The 27,605-nt window shown below is 38.4% G+C and overlaps 1 protein-coding gene and 1 pseudogene across 4 annotated transcripts; both read right to left on the bottom strand.

Annotated features, from left to right (window-relative positions):
• Nucleotides 1-1,335: 1,335 nt before the first annotated feature.
• LOC127515700 (tripartite motif-containing protein 75-like) lies at nt 1,336-16,907 on the bottom strand. 4 transcript variants are annotated; one of them, XM_051899631.1, is made up of 7 exons: nt 16,778-16,907; nt 9,318-9,904; nt 8,578-8,673; nt 8,210-8,443; nt 7,979-8,129; nt 4,492-4,875; nt 1,336-4,408 (listed from the first exon to the last, which is right to left on the bottom strand). In XM_051899631.1, the coding sequence occupies exons 2-7, from the start codon at nt 9,894-9,896 to the stop codon at nt 3,858-3,860; spliced, it is 1,995 nt and encodes a 664-aa protein (XP_051755591.1). In that variant the 5' UTR covers nt 9,897-9,904; nt 16,778-16,907; the 3' UTR covers nt 1,336-3,857. The 4 variants fall into 4 exon arrangements, with proteins under 4 accessions (XP_051755591.1, XP_051755594.1, XP_051755590.1 ...); XM_051899634.1 differs by having other exon boundaries at nt 9,318-9,533; nt 16,778-16,875; XM_051899630.1 differs by lacking the exon at nt 16,778-16,907 and adding an exon at nt 10,024-10,567.
• A 2,517-nt stretch (nt 16,908-19,424) lies between these two features.
• LOC127515705 (tripartite motif-containing protein 29-like) lies at nt 19,425-22,486 on the bottom strand (annotated as a pseudogene).
• Nucleotides 22,487-27,605: the final 5,119 nt, after the last annotated feature.

The raw sequence follows: 27,605 nt of genomic DNA, 5'->3' as shown, positions 1-27,605 counted from the left end.
CTTGTTTTTAAATTAAAACGTAAATAACATACATGGAATTACCTCTTTTCATATTCCTCTTTTGTGTACTTGATGAGTTGGTCAGGATTTTGACTCAAGCCATAAAATCTAGCCTAATGTCAAATGTCACCTACATTTACATTTAGGCTATTCATTTATTAGACTTTTTTCCACACCCAAAACAACAAAGGAACATAACAAGAAGCAATCTAAGGAAGAAAACAATACATGTCTAGTGGTGCCATACCAAATTTCCATTAAATACTACAATAATAATGAAATGTTTATCAGTAAACATTTAAAGCTGCAGTCCGTAAGTTTTGCCTCTTTGTCGCCATCTCTGTTCGAAACCTGCAATTGCAGTTATTTGTGGAATTATAATTTTTACGTGGGTTGTGCATTGGCACGGCTCCTTAGTGTGGATGAATTTAATGTTTTGAGGAGAATGTGTGGCTGTCACCGCACTGGTGGATACTGTACTTCCAAATTACAGATTGTAGTCTTGTAAATATGACCAAATAAGAATTTTCACTGGAGAATGTCATCTGAACAAGTAAGTAACAAATCTGTCACTTTTGTTCTGACCAACTGAAAAAAAAACAACATTACAATAAATCACACTCAATGGTGATCAAAACAAACGATCGCTTAGCTCATATCATATCAAACCATGCTAATTATTATTATTGTTATACTTTGTTCTCAAATTGTTAGTTAACAACATCAGCATTGTGTGACTACATGTATTTAGTGTGTATTAGCGTTACCTGTAGATTTCAATTTCTGTACAGTCTCTAATTGTCCATTTGTCAATCAAACAATCCCCCATCAAAATAAGTTTAATTATTCCAACTGCTGTGGAAGCATCCTCACATGATATAGCCTACTAGCTGGGCCTCATTCTTTATGTAAACAGACGTGATGTAATGACGCAAAGACGCAAAATTGAACGGCTGCATGCTCGAACTTCCTGCGGAAACCCACCAGTACCACCCGAATTACAAAACATTATTACAAGCTGATCGTTGTGAATCGGGCTAAGGTAAGGAGATAGTTTTGAACACTGTCCGGTTATGTACTTGCTCAAAAATTGATTTTGGATCATTTTTAACTAAAAAAAAGTTACGGACAACAGCTTTAATTAGTGTGTTTTTAATCATAATCATAATTGTGTGTTCACTAAACAATGGCCTTTCTGTTGTTGTATTACTTATTTTCTACAGAAACATAGGATAATTAGTAGGGATGCATCGATAACATTTTTTAAGGACTGAGTATGAGTACAGATACTTTTTTTCTGGTACTGGTCGACACCGATGCCTATACATTTATTAATCTCTCTCTCTCTCTCTCTCTCTCTCTCTCTCTCTTTTTTTTTTTTTTTTTTGGTGATGTTGCAGTTTTCCAAGCACAGTGAGACTAATGAATGTAAGACAGCTTCTTTATTATTACTAAAAATTAGGGATGCACCGATGTATCGGCCGCCGATATTTATCGGCCGATTTTTGCTCAATTTACAACCATAGGCATATCGGCTGTAGGAGGAAAAAGGCTGATATGACAAACCGATGGTTTATTAATTAACTGCGTGAAGGCACTGAGCTGTCTGCGCTTAATGTTAATCAAATAACAAAAAATCACACACTATTCTTGACTAAATAACTTCTGTAACTTTCATAAGTGTAGCAGACCCTATCCGAATAATGACCAAACCTTTACCGATGTTTTATTAAGTTTATTGCGTCCGTTTTCACTCCAAACAAATCACCACAAAAGCTAAACATTACAGAGCACAAGAAGTGCGCATTAAACTCTCTCTCTCTGTTGCATTATCATCAACATACAGCGAATTACTCAAAACACTTATTACAACTAACAGTTAACAAATACATACAGATTTTTATGCCTTTTCGGGGAAAAAAATTTACAAACAATACAACAAATACTATAGAGATACAAATTAAATAAACTTTTTTTTTCAGATACAGTAGGTTTATTTACCATGTATACCTTTATTTAACATCTTTTGTTGTTTTATTAACATTAATGACAAATATAGGCTACGGTCCCTTTAAGACCGAATCCATGGATACTGACACATATCCTGTTTTCACCCAAATGTTTACGTCGACTTAAGCCATAACCGACTGTATTTACGTGAGATACTCCACATGATGGACATTTTGACAACTATGCATTTGACCATTCAGGCGCGAGGAGAACTGATCGCGCGCTGTCTGAGAGAACTGGGATCGCACGCGCGCGCGAGAGAGCGCGTCTGGTCTGTGTCATTTAGCGCGATTCCGCCTATCCCGCGTTCACTAATCGATAACGAATTGTGATTGAAAGCATGCAGTTCTCAATGTGTGGGTTGTCATCATTAATTTTGAAGTATTTCCACAACCCTGAGGCTGACATTGTTTCTGCTGCTGCCGTCGGTGTCTCTCACTTTTTTAAATGCTTTATTCAGTAACAAAACAAAAAACAAATAAACAAACAAACAAGCAAAAAAAACCCCCAAAACAAATAAAAATTACAATAATACAAAATAATAATAATAATAATAACAGCAGCAGCAAGAAAATCAGTAAAAAACATACATTACAAAACAAAAATAACAATAGTACCAAAAAAAATAAAAATAAAAATAATAAAAAATAATAATAATAATAATAAATTAAAGACAGATAATACAAAGATAAATAACTATATACACAGGGGTATTGAAATCAAATCCATAGCTCTAATTACAAAATAAATACAAAGATTTTTAAAAAGGATAGAATTTCAAGGCCTTACAACAGTTTATAGTCTTTTTTGCTTTGCTGTTCCTTACACCCTCCGATGACTTAAGATAATGACAAAGCTCAAATTTAAATTGTATTAAACTAGGTGTATTTTTTGCCCATCGACATTTATGAATGTGATATTTCCCTAAAATAATAAACAAATTAAGAACAAAACAAATTTTCTTTTCTAAAGGCTTATCATAAAAAAATAAAATATTTTTGTCCTTCAGATTAATGTCAGTTCCAGAGATCTCCTTAAAAAAGACCTCAAAATCACAAAAGAACAATTTAGTGCAAATACACTGAAATAAAAAAAAAGATGATAAATAGTCTCATCATTCAAATTACAAAACAGACATTTCAAATCAATATCTTTCTTAAATCTTTTTATAACCTGATTAACTGGGTAAATACAATGAATAATTTTAAATGAAACCTCATGAATCTTATTGGTGACACAGTATCTCCTGGAAACTAAAAAAGCCTTCTCCCACTTAATGAATTCCAAAAGCTTTTAGCTGGGGGTATCCTAAGTGAATGACAAATCTGTCTAAGGAATTTATTGTTGCATTTTTTATCAACAATACTTATACCACCTAACCTTAAATTAAAATCAATAGTTGCATCCAAATCAACAGCATTAGCACCTCGCAACAGCTGAAGGAGACCAGAAGGTATAGCATCAAAAACAACTGCATAATCCTTTGCAGATATAGGAAGTTTGAATTTATTTAGAAATTCTCCATATGAAAGTAAGTGACCATCATGGCGAAACAACTGTGTCACCAATAAAATGTTGTTTCTAAACCAATATTGAAAAAAAGTGTTGTATTCTTGTATTTAATATCTTTATTATTCCATATCAAACATCTGTGGGGAGAGAAATTGTGTTTATTACGCCAGTAACCAGGATAACAGAGCTTGCCTATGAAAGATGCCGTCAGTGTCTCTGTGCATGGAAAATTCTGTCAGTTACGTCACGCGAGGTATCGGTCTTTGGTATCGGGGGTATTTTTACGAGTACGAGTAGCTACAAGTACACGAGCTTCCACGAGTATCGGTGCATCCCTAATAATTAGACTTATTAACAGTAGAGATAATCAGAGGCTTTGAGTTCGTATCACCTCTTGTGTTGCAAGGGCTGAAAAATGGATAGATTCTCTCAGTAAAAGACAGACCAGTGAAAGAGTAGATAAGAGCCTTGGTCTCCACATTGTAGAAGGAGACCAGACCCTCCTCATAATCCACAAACAGCCCCACCTTCTGGGGCTTGTCTTTCAGGGAAAGGGGAACAGGACAGGATTCATTAGCCATATATTCACAGCCATTCCTTAGCCATATACACCAAAACCCATTCTCTGGGCACACTCTTATTTTCCCCTTTCTCCTAATGGACTCTCTAGCCATACCTAAATCCCATTCAGTCTTATCACTGACTTGGACCTCAAAGTAAAACCTCCCACAGGAAAACCCATCCTTTCCCAAGACACAGGCAAAGGAGTCAAATCTCTCAGGGTTATTGGGAACATCTGTCCAGGTTCCACCATGCCTCACTTGTTTCCTGTCTTTAGACAGGATGAGTTTAGGGTAAGCTGTGTCAGGATCCAAAATCACATACACTGCAATAGAAAGACAGGTAAGGCGATGAATGCATTACAAGCAGCCCTGAATCTCATGTTATTATTATTCATATTTATCTTACCTTCGTAAAGTTTCTGTATTGAGCTCAGATCTGCTAATGGAGAAGTACCCACACCGAAGCGTGAGACCTTCACTTGTTCATTAATCATTCCCACTCTCTTCGTTGAGGGAGTGCTGCAGTCTGTTTTACCCAGAGTAAAGTAGATTTTGCCCTCTGTCTGAACTTTGCTTGTTTTGATTTTTGAAATCTCTGTCAGGGTGCTGTGCTGTGTTCTCAAATTCACAGTCTCATTCTTTTTTTCAGTCACTAAAGAACTTTTAGGTACCCATAAAGGACTTGAGGTAACGGAATCTGTGTTAGTGCTGCCAAATACAAATATCCTATTGGCTGAAGGTTGTGATGTTGGTAGAATGAAGTTGAATCCTTGAATAACAGAAAGTTGAGCTGTGAAAGTAAATGTGAAAATTTACTGAGATGTTTAAATGTTTAGTGAACAACAAGACTGATGCAAGCCTTATTTTATCACTAGATTAAGAACTGAGCAAAACACACCATTAGATAGCTGCAGCTTATACAAAATGTTGCTGGCAATCAGGAATGTGACAAAAAAAAAAAAAAAAAAACCTGAGCATATATTTAAGTTGACTTGCAGTCACATTTAAAGGTACAGTAAGCAATTTCTGAGAAACACTGTTGGTATTTCTAGGGCTGCCCCCTAATAGTTGACTAAATTCTAATCGTCTAGAAGAGGCTTAGTCGACCAAAAATTTTTATTAGTCGGTTAGTCGCAGGCAAAAAAAAGTTGTGGCGAAGTCACGCTGTCCGTGAGGGACAGATCGTTAATGGCGGGTCCATGTGGTAATTACAGTATGTCGGGCAGGAAATCCAAATGTTCGCCTATCATCCATCGACCTCAAATATGGCTTATCATTCGAAACATGTAAGTAGTAGCAACTTTAAATGCTCGCTCTCTCTAATGTTAACCTAGATAAGTTTGCGCTATTATTAGGCACATATCCAAGTTTTTGTGCAGAGTATGGAAGCTAAAGTATTAGCGCGCTGACATTGAGGCGCCGGCGCAATCTTTTGCATTTTTTTCTGATAACAGCGGAAACAACTCCGTCATTTTTGGTCATACAGATAAGAGTATTAATAAATAGCTAAAATGTCTCCTTGCTATTTTTTTCCTGACACATTCATAATCATTACTTTTGCTAGTGCTTTGCAGCAAGCTTTATGCGTACGCTTGAGCGCGGAATAGGCTACAAAATGCCTATATACAGGTGCTGGTCATATAATTAGAATATCATCAAAAAGTTGATTTATTTCACTAATTCCATTTAAAAAGTGAAACTTGTATATTATATTCATTCATTACACACAGACTGATATATTTCAAATGTTTATTTCTTTTAATTTTGGTGATTATACCTGACAACTAAGGAAAATCCCAAATTCAGTATCTCAGAAAATTAGAATATTACTTAAGACCAAAACAAAGAAAGGATTTTTAGAAATCTTGGCCAACTGAAAAGTATGAACATGAAAAGTATGAGCATGTACAGCTCTCAATACTTAGTTGGGGCTCCTTTTGCCTGAATTACTGCAGCAATGCGGCGTGGCATGGAGTCGATTAGTCTGTGGCACTGCTCAGGTGTTATAAGAGCCCAGGTTGCTCTGATAGTGGCCTTCAGCTCTTCTGCATTGTTGGGTCTGGCATATCGCATCTTCCTCTTCACAATACCCCATAGATTTTCTATGGGGTTAAGGTAAGGCGAGTTTGCTGGCCAATTAAGAACAGGGATAACATGGTCCTTAAACCAGGTACTGGTAGCTTTGGCACTGTGTGCAGGTGCCAAGTCCTGTTGGAAAATGAAATCTGCATCTCCATAAAGTTGGTCAGCAGCAGGAAGCATGAAGTGCTCTAAAACTTCCTGGTATACGGCTGCGTTGACCTTGGACCTCAGAAAACACAGTGGACCAACACCAGCAGATGACATGGCACCCCAAACCATCACTGACTGTGGAAACTTTACACTGGACCTCAAGCAACATGGATTGTGTGCCTCTCCTCTCTTCCTCCAGACTCTGGGACCCTGATTTCCAAAGGAAATGCAACATTTACTTTCATCAGAGAACATAACTTTGGACCACTCAGCAGCAGTCCAGTCCTTTTTGTCTTCAGCCCAGGCGAGACGCTTCTGATGCTGTCTGTTGTTCAAGAGTGGCTTGACACAAGGAATGCGACAGCTGAAACCCATGTCTTGCATACGTCTGTGCGTAGTGGTTCTTGAAGCACTGACTCCAGCTGCAGTCCACTCTTTGTGAATCTCCCCCACATTTTTGAATGGGTTTTGTTTCACAATCCTCTCCAGGGTGGGGTTATCCCTATTGCTTGTACACTTTTTTCTACCACATCTTTTCCTTCCCTTCGCCTCTCTATTAATGTGCTTGGACACAGAGCTCTGTGAACAGCCAGCCTCTTTTGCAGTGACCTTTTGTGTCTTGCCCTCCTTGTGCAAGGTGTCAATGGTCGTCTTTTGGACAACTGTCAAGTCAGCAGTCTTCCCCATGATTGTGTAGCCTACAGAACTAGACTGAGAGACCATTTAAAGGCCTTTGCAGGTGTTTTGAGTTAATTAGCTGATTAGAGTGTGGCACCAGGTATCTTCAATATTGAACCTTTTCACAATATTCTAATTTTCTGAGATACTGAATTTGGGATTTTCCTTAGTTGTCAGTTATAATCATCAAAATGAAAAGAAATAAACATTTGAAATATATCAGTCTGTGTGTAATGAATGAATATAATATACAAGTTTCACTTTTTGAATGGAATTAGTGAAATAAATCAACTTTTTGATAATATTCTAATTATATGACCAGCACCTGTATATTAAACGCTCATTATGGTTTAGTATTCTTCTCAGTATATATTAAAGTAATTAAATTAATATAAACGTGCGATTAGTAGACTAATGGCTTAAATGATTGACTAATAGTCGACTAGAACAATCTTTAATCAGTCCAAACAAACACACCCCTCCCTTCATTGCTCTCCTTCAGGTCTCGCCAGCGCTGGAAAGCTTTTCTAATATTAATGCGGGTCCTAAAGCGCTTGCCTAATCGTAACCCTTCTCTTTCCAGTGATATTCCTCTGACCTTTCTTTTGTAATGTCTCTCAGCCATGTCTCTTTCTACAGTCTTTCTTCAAATCTCACTCTTGCTCACTCTCTCTCCTCCTCCATCATGAGTGAATACACCTCCTACTGCTGATTGGCTACAAGCGTGTTGTAGTGCTTGGTCCGATCCACTTTCAACAGCATTTCTCAGAAATCGCTTACTACACTTTTAATAGCAATTTAAAGTACTAATACTTGTTTAGAAATCTCTCAGTGGTCTAACTGTGGATATTCTTGTATAATTTAAACATGATAATCCTCTTAAATAATTAGGATCAAGTCAGTTAGAAGCATGCTGGTTTTGCACCATTCAGAATTGATTGAGAATGCTGGTTCATATATAAATTCACTTCCATAATGCTTACTGATCTCATGGATTTTTTTCAGTTCCTTGTTGACTTTTTTCTTGAGGCAAGTAAGGGCTTTCTCTAGAGTTTCTGTGTTCAGTAGATCTATGTTAATGTTGATGTTCGTCCGGGTCTTGACTTGTGGAGGGCTGCACATAGATGAGTAAACCTGGAGAAATGCAGGAGAGGAGAATTGCTTTAGAATGAGGAGTGTTGTCCTATGATGTGAGCAGACAGAGGGACACTGACCTGTAGGAGGTGTAAGTGATCCTCAGTGTGTAAGAGCTGCTCCAGCTCAGTGTCTCTCCTCTTCAGCTCAGTGATCTCCTGCTCTAACTCTTTAATGAGCTCTTCGGCCTGTGTCTCTGCTGCTTTCTGCTTCTGCTCCATCACCTCCAGCAGCTCATTCTGACATCTCTCAATGGAGTGGATCAGATCAGCGAACAGCTCAACTTTATTTGCTTTATTTCTCTCTGTGGTGCTCTGTTCATGTTGAGAAGAATATTAGACAGTCAAATCACAATCAAATTCCAAACTATTCTTTCCACCACGCTTTAGGACTCAAAAATATGCCAGTTTGTATTTTTATAGTAATGTTTTTGTCAGCAACGACACACCTTTTTGGACTTCACTAAGTTTTTTGTCTCCTTAATCTTCTTATTTCTGTCCTGGATCATCACCTTGATTTCTGCCTGTGTCTTTTCCAGTTGAACCTGAGGACAGAAAGCAATATTATGTTAAAGCAAATGCAAAAAGTGTAAACCTTACCTGTATTAAACTGTTCTCTTACTATCCTAAAAATATTCTTTTCAGTGATTTGGTGGATTTCCCCAACTGAATTTACTTTACAATGCTTTATTTGATTTATACTTTGGCAGTACGGTTCATTTTTTAAATAGAATAGGAATAGATCACCCCAGACTTGAAAAATTTGTCATCATTAAAAAACCCACACTCATGTGTGTATCATTCTGTGAAGAACAAGCCAAAATTTAAATTATTAACTGATATTTTCCTGTAGTTTCAATGTGCAGTTTTTATAGTTTCTTTCAGAGCTTTGTGGTGGAGAAAATTATCAGCCAATAACTTAAATTGTGGACTGTTTGACTCACAAAAATTATTATAATATGTGAGTCTTATGGACTACTTTTATGATACTTTTATGCTGCTTGTTTGTCTTTTTGAAGCTTGACATTATAAATCAGCATTGCCTTTTTGGAATGAAAAAGAGCTGATCTTTGTTTCACAGGAGAAGTTGGAATGACATGGAGATGAGTAAATACATTATTGTGTGAACAGTTCCTTTAAGTAGAATAGAATAAATATGATAAAATATATTCTAAGCTTTTAGTCTCACCTTCCTGTGTTCACTTTCTTCCTCTATAGGAACAGCATTATGAGTCTTATGTACTGTTTCAGTGCAAAACAGACATAGACAGGTCTGGTCATCTCTGCAGAACATCTCCAGTGGTTTATCATGTTTCCCGCAGATATAATCTTCCAGGTTCTCCACGGGGTTGATCAGTTTGTGCCTTATGAGCCTTGGTGCAGTTTTGTGAGTATCAAGGTGAATCTTGCAGAAAGATGTTACACAATGCAAACAAGACTTTACTGCCCTTTGCTTGTTTTCAGAGCAGACATCACATAAAAGTTGTTGAAAATGTTTTGTTTGGTGTTGAAGTTTCTTTGGCCGTCGATGCACATTGAAACGGTCAACAACCTTTTTAAATGCTGCATTTATCTTCAATTCTGGTTTACTTTCAAACTCTTCCTTACAGAAAGGGCACAGAAAGCCTTGTCCACTTTCCCAGCATGCCTCGATACAGCTGATACAGAAGTTGTGTCCGCATGAAGTGGTGACTGGGTCAATGAGCACCTCCAGACATATATGGCACTGGAGCAGCTCATCAGAGAGTGATGAGCTGAAGGAAGTCATGGCTGTTACTGGAGAAACAGTGACACCATGAGGCTCTATATAGGCTCTATATATTATTTAACAAGGTAGAAAAGCCATTAAAGGGTTAGTTCACTCAAAAATGAAAATTCTGTCATTAATCACTCACCCTCATGTCGTTCCAAACCCGTAAGACCTTCGTTCATCTTCGGAACGCAAATTAGGATATTTTTGATAAAATCTGATGGCTCAGTGAGGCCTCCATTGACAGCAAGATAATAAACACTTTCAAATGCCAAGAAAGCTACTAAAGACATATTTAAAACAGTTCATGTGACTACAGTGGTTCAACCTTAATGTTATGAAGTGACGAAAATATTTTTTGTGTGCCAAAAAAACAAAATAACAACTTCATTCAACAATATCTAGTGATGGGTGATTTCAAAACACTGCTTCATGAAGCTTCGAAGCTTTACAAATCTTTTGTTTCGAATCAGTGGTTCGGAGCGTGTATCAAACTGCCAAAGTCAGGTGATTTCAGTAAACGAGGCTTCGTTACATGATAAGTGTTTCGAAATGTTTTTTAATTTCAGTGGTTCATTTGAAACCAATGATTCATAAAGCTTTGAAGCTTCATGAAGCGGTGTTTTGAAATCGCCCATCAAGTACAAAAAGTATTCTCGTTGCTTCATAACATTAAGGTTGAACCACCGTATTCACATGAACTGTTTTAAATATGTTTTTAGTACCTTTCTGGGCATTTGAAAGTGTTAATTAGCTTGCTGTCAATGGAGGCCTCACTGAGCCATCGGATTTTATCAAAAATATCTTAATTTGTGTTCCGAAGATGAACAAAGGTCTTACGGGTGTGGAACGACATGAGGGTGAGTAATTAATGACAGAATTTTCATTTTTGGGTGATTTTAATCTTCGGAACACAAATTAAGATATTTTTGATTAAATCCGATGGCTCAGTGAGGCCTCCATAGCCAGCAATGACATTTCCTCTCTCAAGATCCATTAATGTACTAAAAACATATTTAAATCAGTTCATGTGAGTACAGTGGTTCAATATTAATATTATAAAGCGACGAGAATATTTTTGGTGTGCCAAAAAACCCCAAAATAATGACTTATATAGTGATGGCCGATTTCAAAACACTGCGTCAGGAAGCGGAGCATTATGAATCAGCGTGTCGAATCAGCGGTTCGGAGCGCCAAAGTAACATGATTTCAGCAGTTTGCCCAGCAGGGGCTGGCGCAAAATGCGGCATCGGCATCTCGCAGCGGCACTTCCGGTGGCATCTCCCGCAGCCAGGGACTTCTTCGGCAGCTGTCGCTAGAGCGGCATCTCCAGCGGCCGCGGCATCGGCATCTTGTAGCGGCACTTCAGGTGGCATCTCCAGCGGCCACGGATATTCTCCGGCAGCTCTCGCTACAGCCGCATCTCGGAGCGGCATCTCCTGCAGCCACGGACTTTCTTCTTATTTTAAAAAGCTACATTGCAACAAAATAGCATTATATATCACAGGACTGTCATTTGTAAGCATTTATTAATTTTGTTAATACGTTTCTGACGCTGCAGTAGCCTACATCAGAGAACGCTGAAATTACTGCGTGTGTATGGCAGTCTTGTGGTAGGCTATATTATGTAATGACAGTCCTGCGTATATAGCTTAATGTTATTTTGTTCAAATGCAGTTTTTTAAGTGAAAATATGACATCGAATTAATGTAATTGGCCAGCGGCAGGTGCTATAAACAGCGACAGCTGCCGGAGAAAGTCCGTGGCTGCAGGAGATGCCGAAATTTCAGCTTTGTAGACCTACAGGTGCTGGTCATATAATTAGAATATCATCAAAAAGTTGATTTATTTCACTAATTCCATTCAAAAAGTGAAACTTGTATATTATATTCATTCATTACACACAGACTGATATATTTCAAATGTTTATTTCTTTTAATTTTGATGATTATAACTGACAACTAAGGAAAATCCCAAATTCAGTATCTCAGAAAATTAGAATATTACTTAAGACCAATACAAAGAAAGGATTTTTAGAAATCTTGGCCAACTGAAAAGTATGAACATGAAAAGTATGAGCATGTACAGCACTCAATACTTAGTTGGGGCTCCTTTTGCCTGAATTACTGCAGCAATGCGGCGTGGCATGGAGTCGATCAGTCTGTGGCACTGCTCAGGTGTTATAAGAGCCCAGGTTGCTCTGATAGTGGCCTTCAGCTCTTCTGCATTGTTGGGTCTGGCATATCGCATCTTCCTCTTCACAATACCCCATAGATTTTCTATGGGGTTAAGGTCAGGCGAGTTTGCTGGCCAATTAAGAACAGGGATACCATGGTCCTTAAACCAGGTACTGGTAGCTTTGGCACTGTGTGCAGGTGCCAAGTCCTGTTGGAAAATGAAATCTGCATCTCCATAAAGTTGGTCAGCAGCAGGAAGCATGAAGTGCTCTAAAACTTCCTGGTATACGGCTGTGTTGACCTTGGACCTCAGAAAACACAGTGGAGCAACACCAGCAGATGACATGGCACCGCAAACCATCACTGACTGTGGAAACTTTACACTGGACCTCAAGCAATGTGGATTGTGTGCCTCTCCTCTCTTCCTCCAGACTCTGGGACCCTGATTTCCAAAGGAAATGCAAAATTTACTTTCATCAGAGAACATAACTTTGGACCACTCAGCAGCAGTCCAGTCCTTTTTGTCTTTAGCCCAGCTCTTCTGACGCTGTCTGTTGTTCAAGAGTGGCTTGACACAAGGAATGCGACAGCTGAAACCCATGTCTTGCATACGTCTGTGCGTAGTGGTTCTTGAAGCACTGACTCCAGCTGCAGTCCACTCTTTGTGAATCTCCCCCACATTTTTGAATGGGTTTTGTTTCACAATCCTCTCCAGGGTGCGGTTATCCCTATTGCTTGTACACTTTTTTCTACCACATCTTATCCTTCCCTTTGCCTCTCTATTAATGTGCTTGGACACAGAGCTCTGTGAACAGCCAGCCTCTTTTGCAATGACCTTTTGTGTCTTGCCCTCCTTGTGCAAGGTGTCAATGGTCGTCTTTTGGACAACTGTCAAGTCAGCAGTCTTCCCCATGATTGTGTAGCCTACAGAACTAGACTGAGAGACCATTTAAAGGCCTTTGCAGGTGTTTTGAGTTAATTAGCTGATTAGAGTGTGGCACCAGGTGTCTTCAATATTGAACCTTTTCACAATATTCTAATTTTCTGAGATACTGAATTTGGGATTTTCCTTAGTTGTCAGTTATAATCATCAAAATTAAAAGAAATAAACATTTGAAATATATCAGTCTGTGTGTAATGAATAAATATAATATACAAGTTTCACTTTTTGAATGGAATTAGTGAAATAAATCAACTTTTTGGTGATATTCTAATTATATGACCAGCACCTGTAATTCTTATTTTCTGATAGGAATACAAAATCAATCGGTAGTTTATTTATGATCACATTTATTTTTGATCACAGTGCTTCTGCACACAACAGTCCAACATTTAGTCCAAATTACGCATATTTTGAGAAATGTGTAAGCTATTCACATGTTTACCTCACATTTCTTTAGATAGAATAGAAAATTATTAATGACTCGCAGAAAGATTATCTGCCAATCCATCAGTCAATATTGCGTCATAATAATTCCCACCTTACGGTGACGGTTCTTCGTTCGGTCTCATAATATACATTTATGCGTCAGTTTATTTTAATATCTGCATTAGGTCACAACAGAATATGTTTTGAGCAGAAATATTGTATTAATATCATACTGTCACTCTGAAATAATGGTGCGCGCCTTTGCGGCGCGCTGACTTTAATAGGCTAGTTGAAATAGCGCGATCACGAATCCCAGACCGTCTTTAAGCGGAGCGCTAACAATTAAAATCCATTTCTGATGTTATTGTTGTTTGTATTGTCACGTTGAGCGTTTTACTTGGCTATGTTTTATAAAATATTTTTATTTTAGGTAGACAGATGTCTATGTTTGTAGCACCCGCCGCTGGCCAATTACATTAATTCAATGTAATATTAACTACATTTGAATAAAATAACATTAGGCTATAGCCTACACAGGACTGTCATTACATAATATAGCCTACCACAAGACTGCCATACACACGCAGTAATTTCAGCGTTTTCTGATGTAGGCTACTGCAGCGTCAGAAACTAACTACGTATTAACAAAATTAATGATAAATGCTTACAAATGACAGTCCTGTGATATATAATGCTATTTTGTTGCAATGTAGCTTTTTAAAATAAGAAGAAAGTCCGTGGCTGCAGGAGATGCCGCTCCGAGATGCGGCTGTAGCGAGAGCTGCCGGAGAATATCCGTGGCCGCTGGAGATGCCACCTGAAGTGCCGCTACCAGATGCCGCAATTTCAGCTTTGTGCAGCATAGCCTATCAGAAATTAATTTCTGTATTAACTGAACAAAATTTGTGATAAATGATTACAAATGGTAGTCTTCTGGTATAATGGTATTTTGATGAAATGTACTTTTTAAAAAAAAAAATATATATATATATATTACATCGAATTATGTGGGCCAGCGGCAGGTGATGCCGAATAAAGTCCCTGGCTGCTCTAAATTCCGATGCCGCGGCTAATGGAGATGCCGCTGTAGGGAGAGCTGCCGAAGAAGTCCCTGGCCGCTGGAGATGCCGCCGGAAGTGCCGCTACGAGATGCCGATGCCGCGGCCGCTGGAGATGCCGCTGTAGGGAGAGCTGCCGAAGAAGTCCCTGGCTGCTGGAGATGCCGACGGAAGTGCCGCTACGAGATGCCGATGCCGCATTTTGAAATCGGCCATCACCATATAAGTCGTTATTTAGTTTTTTTGGCGCACCAAAAATATTCTCGTCGCTTTATAATATTAATATTGAGCCACTCCACTGTACTCACATGAACTGATTTAAATATGTTTTTAGTACATTAATGGATCTTGAGAGAGGAAATGTCATTGCTGGCTATGCAGGCCTCACTGAGCCATCGGATTTCAACAAAAATATCTTAATTTGTGTTCCGAAGATTAACGAAGGTCTTACGGGTGTGGAACGACATGAGGGTGAGTAATAAATGACATTATTTTTATTTATGGGTGAACTAACCGTTTAAGTGCAGTGTGAGTGCAGGCCAGCGGGGGAGGGGGAGGGGGAGGGGGGACAATAGCGCTCGGGCTCGGTTCGAGGCAACCGTGCCTAGTGTGAGTTTCACACCGCAAGCTTCAGCGGCGCGTGAGCGTGAACTGCAGTTGCAGAGACGCGCGAGTATTCACACTGGAAGCGTTTGTACAGCGTCACAGCAGCGGCTCCAAGCTGCATATAAAGTGAGCATTTCTTTACAAAGACAACTATAAATTTGTTTTTATAAGTTGGTCATTTATAAACTTGATAGTCTTGAACGTTTGTTAACATGGGGAGGTGTACAACACTCGCATATAAATGTTAAATAAAAATAAATAGCCTTGTGTTATCCATTGCTGCACACAAATGAGGTAAGCTTTGTGTTTTACATAATCTGACGCGTGAACATGTTTACAACACAGCAAACTCAGCGAGAAAAGCCAGCAAACTCGGGTTTGATTTGGGTATTCAAGAGCCTATATTGCTGTCTGTGTAATAACTAAAATAATGTTTATATATATATCATATTTTCTGGCTAGTTTAGTTTAGTTTTTTATAATACACCATACTTTAACCCAAACTGAATAATTAAAAACTAGTTTAAATGAGTAAATCTTCTACTTTCACTTTAGTTGAGCATTAGCAGCGCAGCAAAAATAGACCCAGCGCCGAAATGATCGCGGCACTGCTGCTCCTGCTCTGCTCCTGCAACGCGCTGCCGCGCAGCCTCTGCGTGCGGTGTGAATGCTCTCATCTGTTAACATGGGCGCCGAAAAAAATACACTCTGCTAACGCGTGCGGTGTGAACCCGGCCTTAGCGGCGCGTGAGCGTGAACTGCACCTGCAGAGACGCGCGAGTATTCACACTGGAAGCGTTTGTACAGCGTCACAGCAGCGGCTCCAAGCTGCATATAAAGTGAGCATTTCTTTACAAAGACAACTATAAATTTGTTTTTATAAGTTGGTCATTTATAAACTTGTCTTGAAAGTTTGTTAACATGCAAGATGTACAACACTCATATATAAACGTAAAATAAACGTAAAATAACGCGTGCAAGTTTACAAGACAGCAAACTCAGCGAGAAAAGCCAGCAAACTCGGGTTTGATTTGGGAATGCTGCAGCCTATATATCTCTGTGTAATAACTAATATAATGTTATTATAGATCATATTTTCTGGCTAGTTTACTTTAGTTTTTTATAGTACACCATACTTTAACACAAACTGAATAATTAAAAACAAGTTTAAATGGGAAAATCTTCTATAAATATTTTTGATTCTTAATTTTCTTTTCTGTCGTACTCAAATTCATGTTAAAACACATTAGACATGCTTATTCTGCGCATTTTGAACACTTTTTGTGTGAAATTATATTTATTTTGTCCATCAGCAGCGCAGCAAAAATAGACTCGGCGCCGAAACCCCCGCTTTACTGCTGCTCACGCGACGCTCCTGCTGCTGGTGTGAATGCACTCACTGATTAACGTGCACGCCGAAAAAAATACACGCTGCTCACGCGCTGCTTACGCTTGCAGTGTGAAACCGGCGTAGTCTCCGTAAAATCTATATGAAAAATAATCATTTACATGATTGATTTACATGTGAAATGTCACTTATTGTTCTAACAAAGCCTATATTCTACATACAACATGGTTCTCTGTTTGTTCTTTCTTAGATTTATATAATCTAATCTTATATTTAAGTAACATTGTTAAGTTAATTGCTTTACAATACATCACTTTAAGTTTTGGTCTATGAAATCTCACCTGTCTGTTAGTGTTTTCTCAGGACTCAGGAGAAGAATACAGTACAAAGCAGATCTCAGCTCCTCATTTATTCAGGACCAAGAACTCGACAGGTTTTTATAGTGAAGTAAGGAAGGTTTCAGTTTCACTTCACTGTAAAGGTTGGTTTTATTATTTGTGTAAATCTTACGTAATACTGCCAACAACACCTTAGATTAAGCCAGGATTAGGCCTTAGTTCAAGGACATGCCTTAGGGGAAAAAAAAAAAAAAAAACATTATTGATGTGCATCTTGAGACAAAACAATGGCACTGACATATTTGAATATATGTTGTAAAAACAGCTCAAATATGCATTTTAGTCTGGAATACACTAAAGCATTGTCTGTGAAACCGGGGGTAAGTGTTTATAAATATTATGTTAAATAATAAAGATAAAGATAAAGAAAAAGGTATTTAAACCTTGTTAGCAGTAATGATAGAAGCAATTCAAGTAAGTGTGTGATGTTACGTGTGTGTGTGCGCGTGCGTGCGTGCGGGAGCGTGTGCGCGTGTTTGTTGTCAGTTTTGTTTTGCCTTCCTTGCCCGTGTCTGGATTTATCAGTTTTGCCTGGATTTACTTTTATTATGTTTGTTTGAATAAATGTTTACTGCACTTGGATCCTACTCTCGTTCCTCTCAAACAGCCACTGTTACAGTTATAATTAGATTAAGGGTAGGTTTAGGGTAAGGGTTTGGTTTCAACACTTTAGTTGTGATGGGTAGGGTTAGGCAAGGATATAGAGATTGCATTGTGTCAATACATAAACAAGAATGTGTGTGTGTATATATATATATATATATATATATATATATATATATATATATATATTTGTATTGCAACTTTAGTGGATAAATAACTGTATAAACATTTAATTTTTTTTAATTTTTTTTTTTACATTTGAGTACCTTCTGTTGTTCTGTTAAATGTATTGATATCATAATTTTTAAATAGTAAGATTACATACATTAAAGTAATATTAAATATGGACAAGCATTCGTCACAATTCACATTTCATTCACATTATTAATTCTTGTCCTTCTCTGGCCACTCTCAAATCTTACCTTTTTTTAAAATTAAATTTTTTACAATGAAATCTACTTGGAAAAAAAATGAGCGAATAATCAATAATTAAATAATAATAAGAACACAATACAAGTAGTGCAACCACACCACACATTTTTTTTTTTTGCTAGAATAATGCAATATTTCATACAATTTCTGTTCTAGAATAGTGCAATATGTAATAGTTTAAGAATAGTTAAAATACCACCACTGAATAACATACTATTATAATACAATAAAAATGGCATAAAAGACAAGTAAGCCTAATCCATCAAAACATTCAGATGTGTGAATGTAGCTAATCAATTAAATCTATATGGAAGTTTTGAAGTTCAATCTTAGGGCAGTGTGTAACCGATGACATTTATTTGTTGTAAATGTTATATTTTAAAGGAACATTGATTATTTAATAGCTACACTAACTAGTAGTTGAGATAAACAGAGGCTTTGTGTTCACATCTCTTCTTTTGTTGCAAGGGCTGAAAAATGGATAGATTCTCTCAGTAAAAGACAGACAATTGAAGGAGTAGATAAGAGCCTTGGTCTCCACATTGTAGAAGGAGACCAGACCCTCCTCATAATCCACAAACAGCCCCACCTTCTGGGGCTTGTCTTTCAGGGAAAGGGAAACAGGACAGGATTCATTAGCCATATATTCACCCCCCATCCCGCCATATACGCCAAAATCCATCCTCTGGGCACACTCTTATTTTCCCCTTTCTCCTAATGGACTCTCTAGCCACACCTAAGTCCCATTCCATTTTTTCACCGACCTCGACCTCATAATAAAATTTCGCACAGGAAAACCCATCCTTTCCCAGGACACAGGCAGAGGAGTCAAATCTCTCAGGGTTATTGGAAACATCTGTCCAGGTTCCACCATGACTCACTTGTTTCCCGTCTTTAGACAGGATGAGTTTAGGGTAAGCTGTGTTAGGATCCAAAATCACATCCACTGCAAGAGAAACACACGTACAGTGATGAATATAATTAAAGGCTCAATCTGAAAGAAATTTAAGCTTTTGTTAATGTTAATCATGTAAAGGTTACCTGCATAAAGTTTCTGAATTGTGCTCAGATCTGCTAATGGAGAAATAATCAATGTTAGTATCCACCACCATTAATCATCATCAACACCTAACCAGCAAAAGAAATGTTGCATGGAGTAGTGGAGATTGTAGAGGTTGTAGCATAGGGTGTTTTCGGTTTCCTTTTTTTTAAATAGATTTGAAGCTTCTATGACAAGAGGAACCAGGTATACTTGAGCATTCTGTCCTTTTTAGTGTCGCATCTTGTGACGTTCTGTTTTTGGTTCGTCTAGATGTATTTGGTCAGTGTTGCGTTCATATTTCTGGCGAACCACACCAGAGTTTGTTTGAAACCTTTTCAGGGGGTCTCAGTCCGCTTTCAAACAAACTCTGGTGTGGTTCGCCAGAAATATGAACCAGCTTGTTTGGTGGCAAATGAACCGCACTACCAAACCTGCCAAGTGTGAACGCGTGCTATACCAAAGTTTTGGATAAATGGCACAAAAAACCCACTAACTGTAGTAAGTGTTCTTACTGTAAGATTTTAAAGCGAAAAGAGTTAAAAGCATCCTGATCTCCTCTACTGTCTGTCTTACCATCTTTTTTCTCCATCACTGAAGAACTTTCAGACTTCAGTAATGGATGAGAGGGAACAGAATCTCTATCAGTACTCCTAAGAACTGATGCAGAAAACTCTGATGTTGGTATAGAGACGTTTAGTTCTTGAACAACTGAAGGTCTGTGTGGACAATGGACTATAAAGAAAAAAAGAAAAAGAAAAAAAACGTTAAACCAAAAAAAATGTGCACTTGTGGAAGTAGAAAAACTACACTTTTTAAAGATTCATGTAATTTCTTAATGCTTACTGATTTCAAAGAATTTCTTCAGCTCCATTTTGACGTTTTCCTGAAGCCTCTGGAGAGCTTTCTCCAAAGTTCAGATCTATGTTCATATCAGTGTTGTTGTTGGTCCAGGACTTGACTTGTGGAGGGCTGCATGCAGATGAGCAAGTCTGGAGTAATGCAAGAGAGAGGAGATCCCTGAGCATGAGGTTTGCTCTGATTAAAGAATTCTAAGAGATATTACCGAGTAAAGAATGGTGACCTGTAGAAGGTGCAGGTGATCCTCAGTGTGTAAGAGCTGCACCAGCTCAATGTCTCTCCTCTTCAGCTCAGTGATTTCCTGCTCCAGCTCTTCAATGAGCTCTTCGGCCTGTTTCTCTGCTGCTTTCTGCTTCTGTTCCATCATTTCCAAAAGCTCAGATTGACATCTTTCAATGCAGTTGATCAGAGCAGTGAGAATTTTGACACTGTGGTTCTGGTTAGGTTAAGAAAAACATTAGAGCTAAGGTTTATATTAAGTATTCAGTAGCCCCAGCTCCACAAGGTGAGCAATCATTACAAAAACCATATGTCAAGTATTCATAGTTTTGAATCACTGAAACTGCACCTTGTTAGTTTTCACTGAGTTTTTTTTATCTCCTCATTCTATCCTGGATCATCATCTTGACTTCTGCTTGAGTTTTTTCCAGCTGAGCCTGAGGACAAAAAGCAGACAAATCCTTCTTTTAAGTGAATTTGTAGATTTGGTTTGATTTACAGAGAATGTTAGTTACTTAAATATCTTCAGATATTTGTGTCATATATCTCACCCTCCTAATTTTACTCTCTTGTTCTATAGGAACAATATTGTGAGTTTTGTGTCCTGCTTCAATGCAGAACAGACAGAGAAATGTCTGGTCATCTTGACAGAATAACTCCAGGTTTTTTTCATGTTTCCCGCAGATATAATCTTCCAGGTTCTCCACAGGGTCGATCAGTTTGTGCCTTTTGAGCCTTGCTGCTGTTTTGTGATTTTCCAAGTGAGTCTCACAGAAAGATATTACACATTGCAAACATGACTTTACTGCCATTTGTTTTTTATTCCCATGGCAGGCATCACACTAAACATTAGGTTTGTTTGGACTTTTTTTGCATCTTCATGTTGTCAGACGCCTCTAAAGAATCTGTGCTTGTTTTCAGTTTTGGATTCGGACTTTAAACTGAACATCTTTCAATACAGACACTACAGAAGTTGTGTCAATATGAAGTGGTGACTGGGTCAGTGCACACCTCCTGATATGGCACTGCAGTTGCCTGTCAACATTTGGAGGAAGTCAAGGCTGTTAGTGGAGAAACAGTGATAACATGAGGCTGTTCATTGTAATTTGAATCACATGCTCTATATTACCTTTAAAGGTGTATTTTATCTGTTAAAAATATTTTCGGTTTCATTTAAGACCCTAATGTTGCTTTTTCCAGACAAGGCAATTCATTTCAGTTTCACTTTTGACACAATGAACAATTTATTATATTTGCATTTCAGTTTGCATTTTCAAGCAAAGAGTTTTGACTACATGACCACATATAGCCTATAATCATGTGATTTCTCGTAAGAAAACTCATTCCTCTCACCTGTCTATTAGTGTTGCCTCTGACTGTTAGGAGAAAATACACAGCAGAACTGATTGTCCATGTTATTTAAAACCAGAGACTGAAGAACTTAATGTTCAGTAAAGGTAATGTTTTTTAAGGTGATATAGTTTCAGTTTCACTTTATTTTAAAGGTGTGTGCTAAATGATCTGTACGTCATACTATCCCAAATGTCAACAGGCATATGCCTTTAACTATTCCTTTGTGTCTTTCGCAACAGCGAAGGAAAATATTTTACAAGTGCCTTTTTATTAAATACGTACTAGTCTTTGTTTTGGTCCGTAGTATTTGCATTTCACAAAATGTAAACTAAAATGCACACTGAAGTGTTTCCTTTTCTTTTTTTTTTTTTTTTACTGCTGCAAGCTGTCACAAAATATTGGGGATAAATTCGGGGAAGTCTTTACTTTAAAGGGTTAGTTCACACAAAAACAGAAAACACTCAGATTTCATCAAAAAGACCTTCATTTGTGTTTCGAAGATGAACGAAAGTCTTATGGGTTTGGAACGAGTAATTAAAGACAGCATTTTCATTTTTGGATGAACTATCTCTTTAAAGGTAGTTATAAATCTTTTCTTTTAATAATCTTTAATCACTGTGAATAAGAAGTATATTGTTTGTTTGATGCTAATTATATATTAAAAAGAACTGATTAAATCAAATAACAGTCTGCATAGAAAACGTCCTGTTGCAAAAAAAAAAAAAAAAAAACATTTAAATGTAGATCAATGATGTGTGAGATGAAAATTATACACTATATTGCCAAAGGTTTTGGGACACATGCCTTTACATGCACATGAACTTTAATGACATCCCATTCTTAATCCGTAGGGGTTAATATGGAGTTGGCCCACCCTTTGCTGCTATAACAGCCTCAATTCTTCTGGGAAGGCTTTCCACAAGGTTTAGGAGTGTGTTTATGGCAATTTTGGACCATTCTTCTAGAAGCGCATTTGTGAGGTCAGGCAGTGATGTTGGCGAGAAGGCCTGGCTCGCAGTCTCCGCTCTAATTCATCCCAAAGGTGTTCTATCGGGTTGAGGTCAGGACTCTGTGCAGGCCAGTCAAGTTCCTCCACACCAAACTCGCTCATCCATGTCTTTATGGACCTTGCTTTGTGCACTGGTGCGCAGTCATATTGGAACAGGAAGGGGCCATCCCCAAACTGTTCCCACAAAGTTGGGAGCATGAAATTGTCCAAAATGTCTTGGTATGCTGAAGCATTCAGAGTTCCTTTCACTGGAACTGAAGGCCACACAAAGTTTGGAGGTCTGTAGCTATTGACTCTGCAGAAAGTTGGCGACTTCTGCGCACTGTGCGCCTCAGCATGCGCTGACCCCACTCTGTGATTTTACGTGGCCGACCACTAAGTGGCTGAGTTGCTGTTGTTCCCAATTGCTTCCACTTTGTTATGATGGCACTAACAGTTGACCATGGGATATTTAGTAGTGAGGGAATTTCTTATTGCACAGGTAGCAACCTATCACGGTACAGCGCTTGAATTCACTGAGCTCCTGAGAGCGACCCATTCTTTCACAAATGTTTGTAGAAGCAGTGCTTGATTTTATACACCTGTGGCCATGGAAGTGATTGGAACACCTGAATTCAGTGATTTGGAGGGGTGTCCCAATACTAGCAATATAGTGTATATGTATTGTAGGGGAATTTACAGTTAAAGACCCGAAGACCATAAATGATGAATGAAGACCAGGAGTCATATTAAAAAAAATAATAATTTGAAGAAAATTTTACTGAAGAATAGTTTGCAGTTTCATCAGCAGAAGTCAGCTTCAACACTCACAAGGAGTGCATAGGCTGCCCTGCATAGACATTCAATACAGCATCAATTATACTCTAACAGAGTCCACTAACTAGTCATTACTTCAGGTTGAATGATTCTGATTGGTTAAGAAATAGATAAACTTAGAAAATGTCCACACATGGACTGATAGACAGTAGCACATCTCCATCGGAAGGACCCTGGTTTAGGCACAGAGTGACTTAGGTCACAGATAAGCGTTTCTGGGCACCAGTTGTTCATCTTTCACCAATACTGATCTGTAACAAGAATACCAGCACACATATACAGATACAAAGGATGCATAGCTTCTCTAAGCTGAAGTTGGTTGAGCAGGATATTTCCCCAAAACATATAGATAAGTTGTACTTTTCTCACAGTACGAGGTACAGACAGTATTCATCATTATTCTGTTTGAAGATGACAAGTACTGTAAAGTAAATGAAGCTTGAAGAAGTAATTAATATCATGTAACATGTAGTAGGATCAATATTGATTATTGATTAATACCTTAAATCACTCAAAAGATAAACATTGAAGGGGAAGTGGATTTATATATATATATATATATATATATATATTGTTAATCTTGATTTCTCACAACTTGTGTGTTTATTTCTGGGTAAGTGAACTGTACAGAAGACCAGCGGCCAAAGTTAGGGTTTTTGTTAAATAATATATTAAATTTTGGTTTGCTTTTCACCAAACCCTATTATGTACCCCCAGAGCACTTGGAATATACGGCACATGTCACTTGGTATCATTCTGTGATACTTTTGCATCTTTTTAAAAAGCTTGATATCGTTTGCCATTCACTGCCATTATATGGACGAGCGTGAACAGGACATTGTTTTTTTTTATATCCCCCTTTGTAGTCTGAAAAAGAAACAATTGCATTTTAAAGTAAACTATTCCTTTAAGAGCAAGTTTTACTATGGAACTCTTAATATAAGAGTAGTATATATAATCGCAGCAGTCTGGTTTTATTAACAGAACTTGAAATACTCTGAACACTAGAAACAGAATAAGGACATAAATGCACAGAGGTAAACAAGAGAACTGAACGAACAACAGGTGAACTTAATTAGTGATTAACTGCCACACATAAGGAAACTAGGGCTATGTTTAGGCTGTCAGTCCAAATCCGATTTTTGTCCATATCCGAATGTAAACGTCAGCCGTTGTTATATGAAACATGCTGACAGTTGCTGCAAAAACAAAGTTATGTGTTGTTGCAAAGTGCCAGATGAGCAGAAAATGACAATATAAAGGAGACATGTTTTTAAACCGGCACATGCATTTCATAAGACGCAGTAGTCCAGCGTGGAAACTACACATTGTACTGTTGTAAATAAGACAACATCTGTATTGCAAAACCCTCATGTTGCGGTTGTTGTTGTTTTTTGGTGTATGCCTACCAACATAAAGTCATTGCAATAGAAATCAATGCAGATATTCCCGGAAAAAAAGAGTGGCACGGACACACAAATCGGATCTGAACAGTTGTGATACACAATGTGATCGTCAATAATTTTAGATCAGATTCCAATTGGATAAACAAATAATTGGATTTGGACTGACAGTGTGAACATAGCCTAGCCTCAATATACACATGCAGGGAACAGAACCAATCCAAAACAGAATGCACAAGTTACATTACACCCCCCTCCCAGTCCCTGTGCCGTAACAAATCCAACTGAAGCAGCAGAGGGGGCTCTGGAGGAGGACGCAGAGCAGGCAAAGTGCAGGAGACGGTGGGAGAAACCAGGGTGGCAATGAAGGTGGGCAGAGCCAGGAGCAGAGTAGCCAGGCGGGGACCCAGAGAACAGTCAAGTCAAGGGAGGGAGGAGTCTTGGTGGAGTTTTGGCTGATGAAACCAGGGGGACAATGGACGGAGATGGAGCTGATGAAAGGGGAGACCCAGGTGGAGACAGAGAGCTGATGGGACCACACGACACCAATGGCTCTGGAGACCGAGGCGGAGCAGCAGCAATAACAATCCAAGGTGGAGCCAGTGTGGAGGACTGAGGCGAAGCCGGTGTGACTGAGGACCAAGGAAGAGACTGACAGAGCCAAAGGGGTGGAGGGACAAAGCATAGCTGATGGCCCATAAGTCCGTGGTGCAGGCAGAGCGATGTCTGACCAAGACTGAGCCAGAGGGACTAGGGAGCCCAGTGGAGCCGTGAGGACGATGGTCCCAGGTGGAGCCGAGGGAGAGAGGAACCAGATGACGAGCTGACTGGTTGACGAGCCGAGGTAGAGTGATGAGCTTGGCAGCTCTTGACTAGGCGGAGCTGGTGACCGAAAGATCATAGGCACATCCATGCAGTATAGTGGAGTAGACTAAGGAGGTGCTGAGGAGCTGAAGGGAAACAGCAGAGGCAGGGCAGACAGACTTGACTGACTTTGGAAGAGGAGGTGGGAGAGGGAGGCTGGGCAGGACCAGTGGGGACTCAGGAGACTTCGAGCTGAATGGGATCAGCGGGGACGGGAGATTCAGGTAAACATCCTCTTTCAATTTAACATTAAAAAATTTATCCAATTTATGTTCCTCCATACCCTTGTGCTCCACTAGCAATCCCATGGCTATGCACAATGTTGCCAGCTCAAACACCTGATAAGACATCGTTCTAAACACCACTTTTAACCCTGGGTAAAAGAACGATTTACACTTGTAATTTAGAAGAGGGGTTAGCACCACTTTTTCCCCGGGGTTATGAAACTCTGCTCTGAAGCAGCTGGATACAAATGTTTTAACCAAATTTGAGTATCCAGAAATATGATTTCTGGAGTATTTTGTACACATGTACTGCTGTGTCATATTTTTAAGATTGCACTCCTGTCTGTCTAATATTTTTCATAAGTGTTTCCTTTTTCTCTTGTTTTAGAACAATTCTGGAGAATATGGGCCTCCTTCAGGTCACTCCCTTGCAGGCAAAAAAAAAAAAAAAAAAAATGAGGACAGCTTAAAAATACAAAGTAAACAAATTAATAGACACATCTTTGCTGAAATGTATTGTGCTGATGTTGTTGTTAACAGGCATGGTTTATTTCCTAAGCCCCGGGTATACTTCCGCTGTCCGCGTTCGCGCACCGTTTTATATATAAAATATAAAAATAGATTTTAAAAATACAGAAATACAGAAACAAAATTATTTTAAAAAGTAAAGATTCTGAAAGCATTGAAGGATATCCCATAATAGCCTATTTAATATAGATTTACAGTAGTAACAATAATTATATTTTATTATGATAGGATTAATATATTTTAAAATTTGATTGTTTCATTATAAATATGGGTATTATCTCTAAGATGGATACCCAATTTGATATATGATATTTGCTATGTGAATCTAACCATGTCATGTCATCAAATCAAATGGAAAAGTTAGCCAGCTATTCATTATCATGTTAATTATTGTGCCTTTTGCCCCAACATCAGCGGCGCTTTTTACCCCAAATACCACACTTTTACATATTCACCCTTTATTGAAAAACTGTTGCTTGAATTATCTTGAACAAAACTGAAAATCATTAAGAAGACCTTTGTCTGAAAAAAGTGAAGTATACCCGGGGCTTTAGGATCAGGGTTGGGCAAAAATACATCAAAATGTATTTTAAAATAAAATACCAAATACCTTCATTTTAAGTGTATCAAAATAAACTACAAAATACAGCAGTCACACCATGTATCAAAATAAATTACTGTATTTTTGTATTTTAAAAATACTGAAAAATACTTTTACAAGGGAGCATGAAATTTCTTCGCAAACCTTCCATCAATTGTCCTATTTGATCATCCCTTCACCATTACACTGACTCAGTTGATTAAGTAAACAATGTTTGATAGCAACTGCCTGAGTCATGCAATCAGGGCCGGCGCTACCTATAGGCAGAGCAGGCAATTGCCTAGGGCCTCGGGTTTTGAGGAGGGGCCTCCATAACCGCAACATCCCTTGACGCTAGTCCACCAGTCAAGAGGGGAGCAAAATACTAGCTTCTTTGTTCATTGGATATAGTTGAATTGTCACTTAATGTCGAACCAATTAATGTCGCCTTGTCAGAGTGGGTCCGATGGACTCGCCAAAACGAACACATCCTGTGGGTGATGCGAAGCAAAATGCTAAGCTTGCCATAAAAAAGTAATGATTATGAATGTGACAAGGAGCAAGGAGACATTTTAGTTGTTTATTAATAAACTAGTTATTTCTGAATCAGTGTCGGCTGCGAAGATGAAGTTGACATTGCTGACTCTCATCATCTCCGCCTAGAGAAAGAATGTACATTTCAGTTGGATGATCATCAGAGAGTAGCCTATTTCTTTTCGTTTTGAATTATTTCGTTTAAAAGTAGACATTTCAAGTTTCTATAGATATATTTCTCATGTCTGTGAGGCTGAGTGAGGGGCCTCCAACATAAATTTTGCCTAGGGCCTCCAAATGTCTAGA

The sequence above is a fragment of the Ctenopharyngodon idella genome, chromosome 7 (assembly GCF_019924925.1).
Source record: "Ctenopharyngodon idella isolate HZGC_01 chromosome 7, HZGC01, whole genome shotgun sequence".
Lineage (NCBI taxonomy): Eukaryota > Metazoa > Chordata > Actinopteri > Cypriniformes > Xenocyprididae > Ctenopharyngodon > Ctenopharyngodon idella.
Note: the sequence above shows the minus strand (reverse complement) of the source record. Positions and strands in the feature narration are given on the sequence as shown.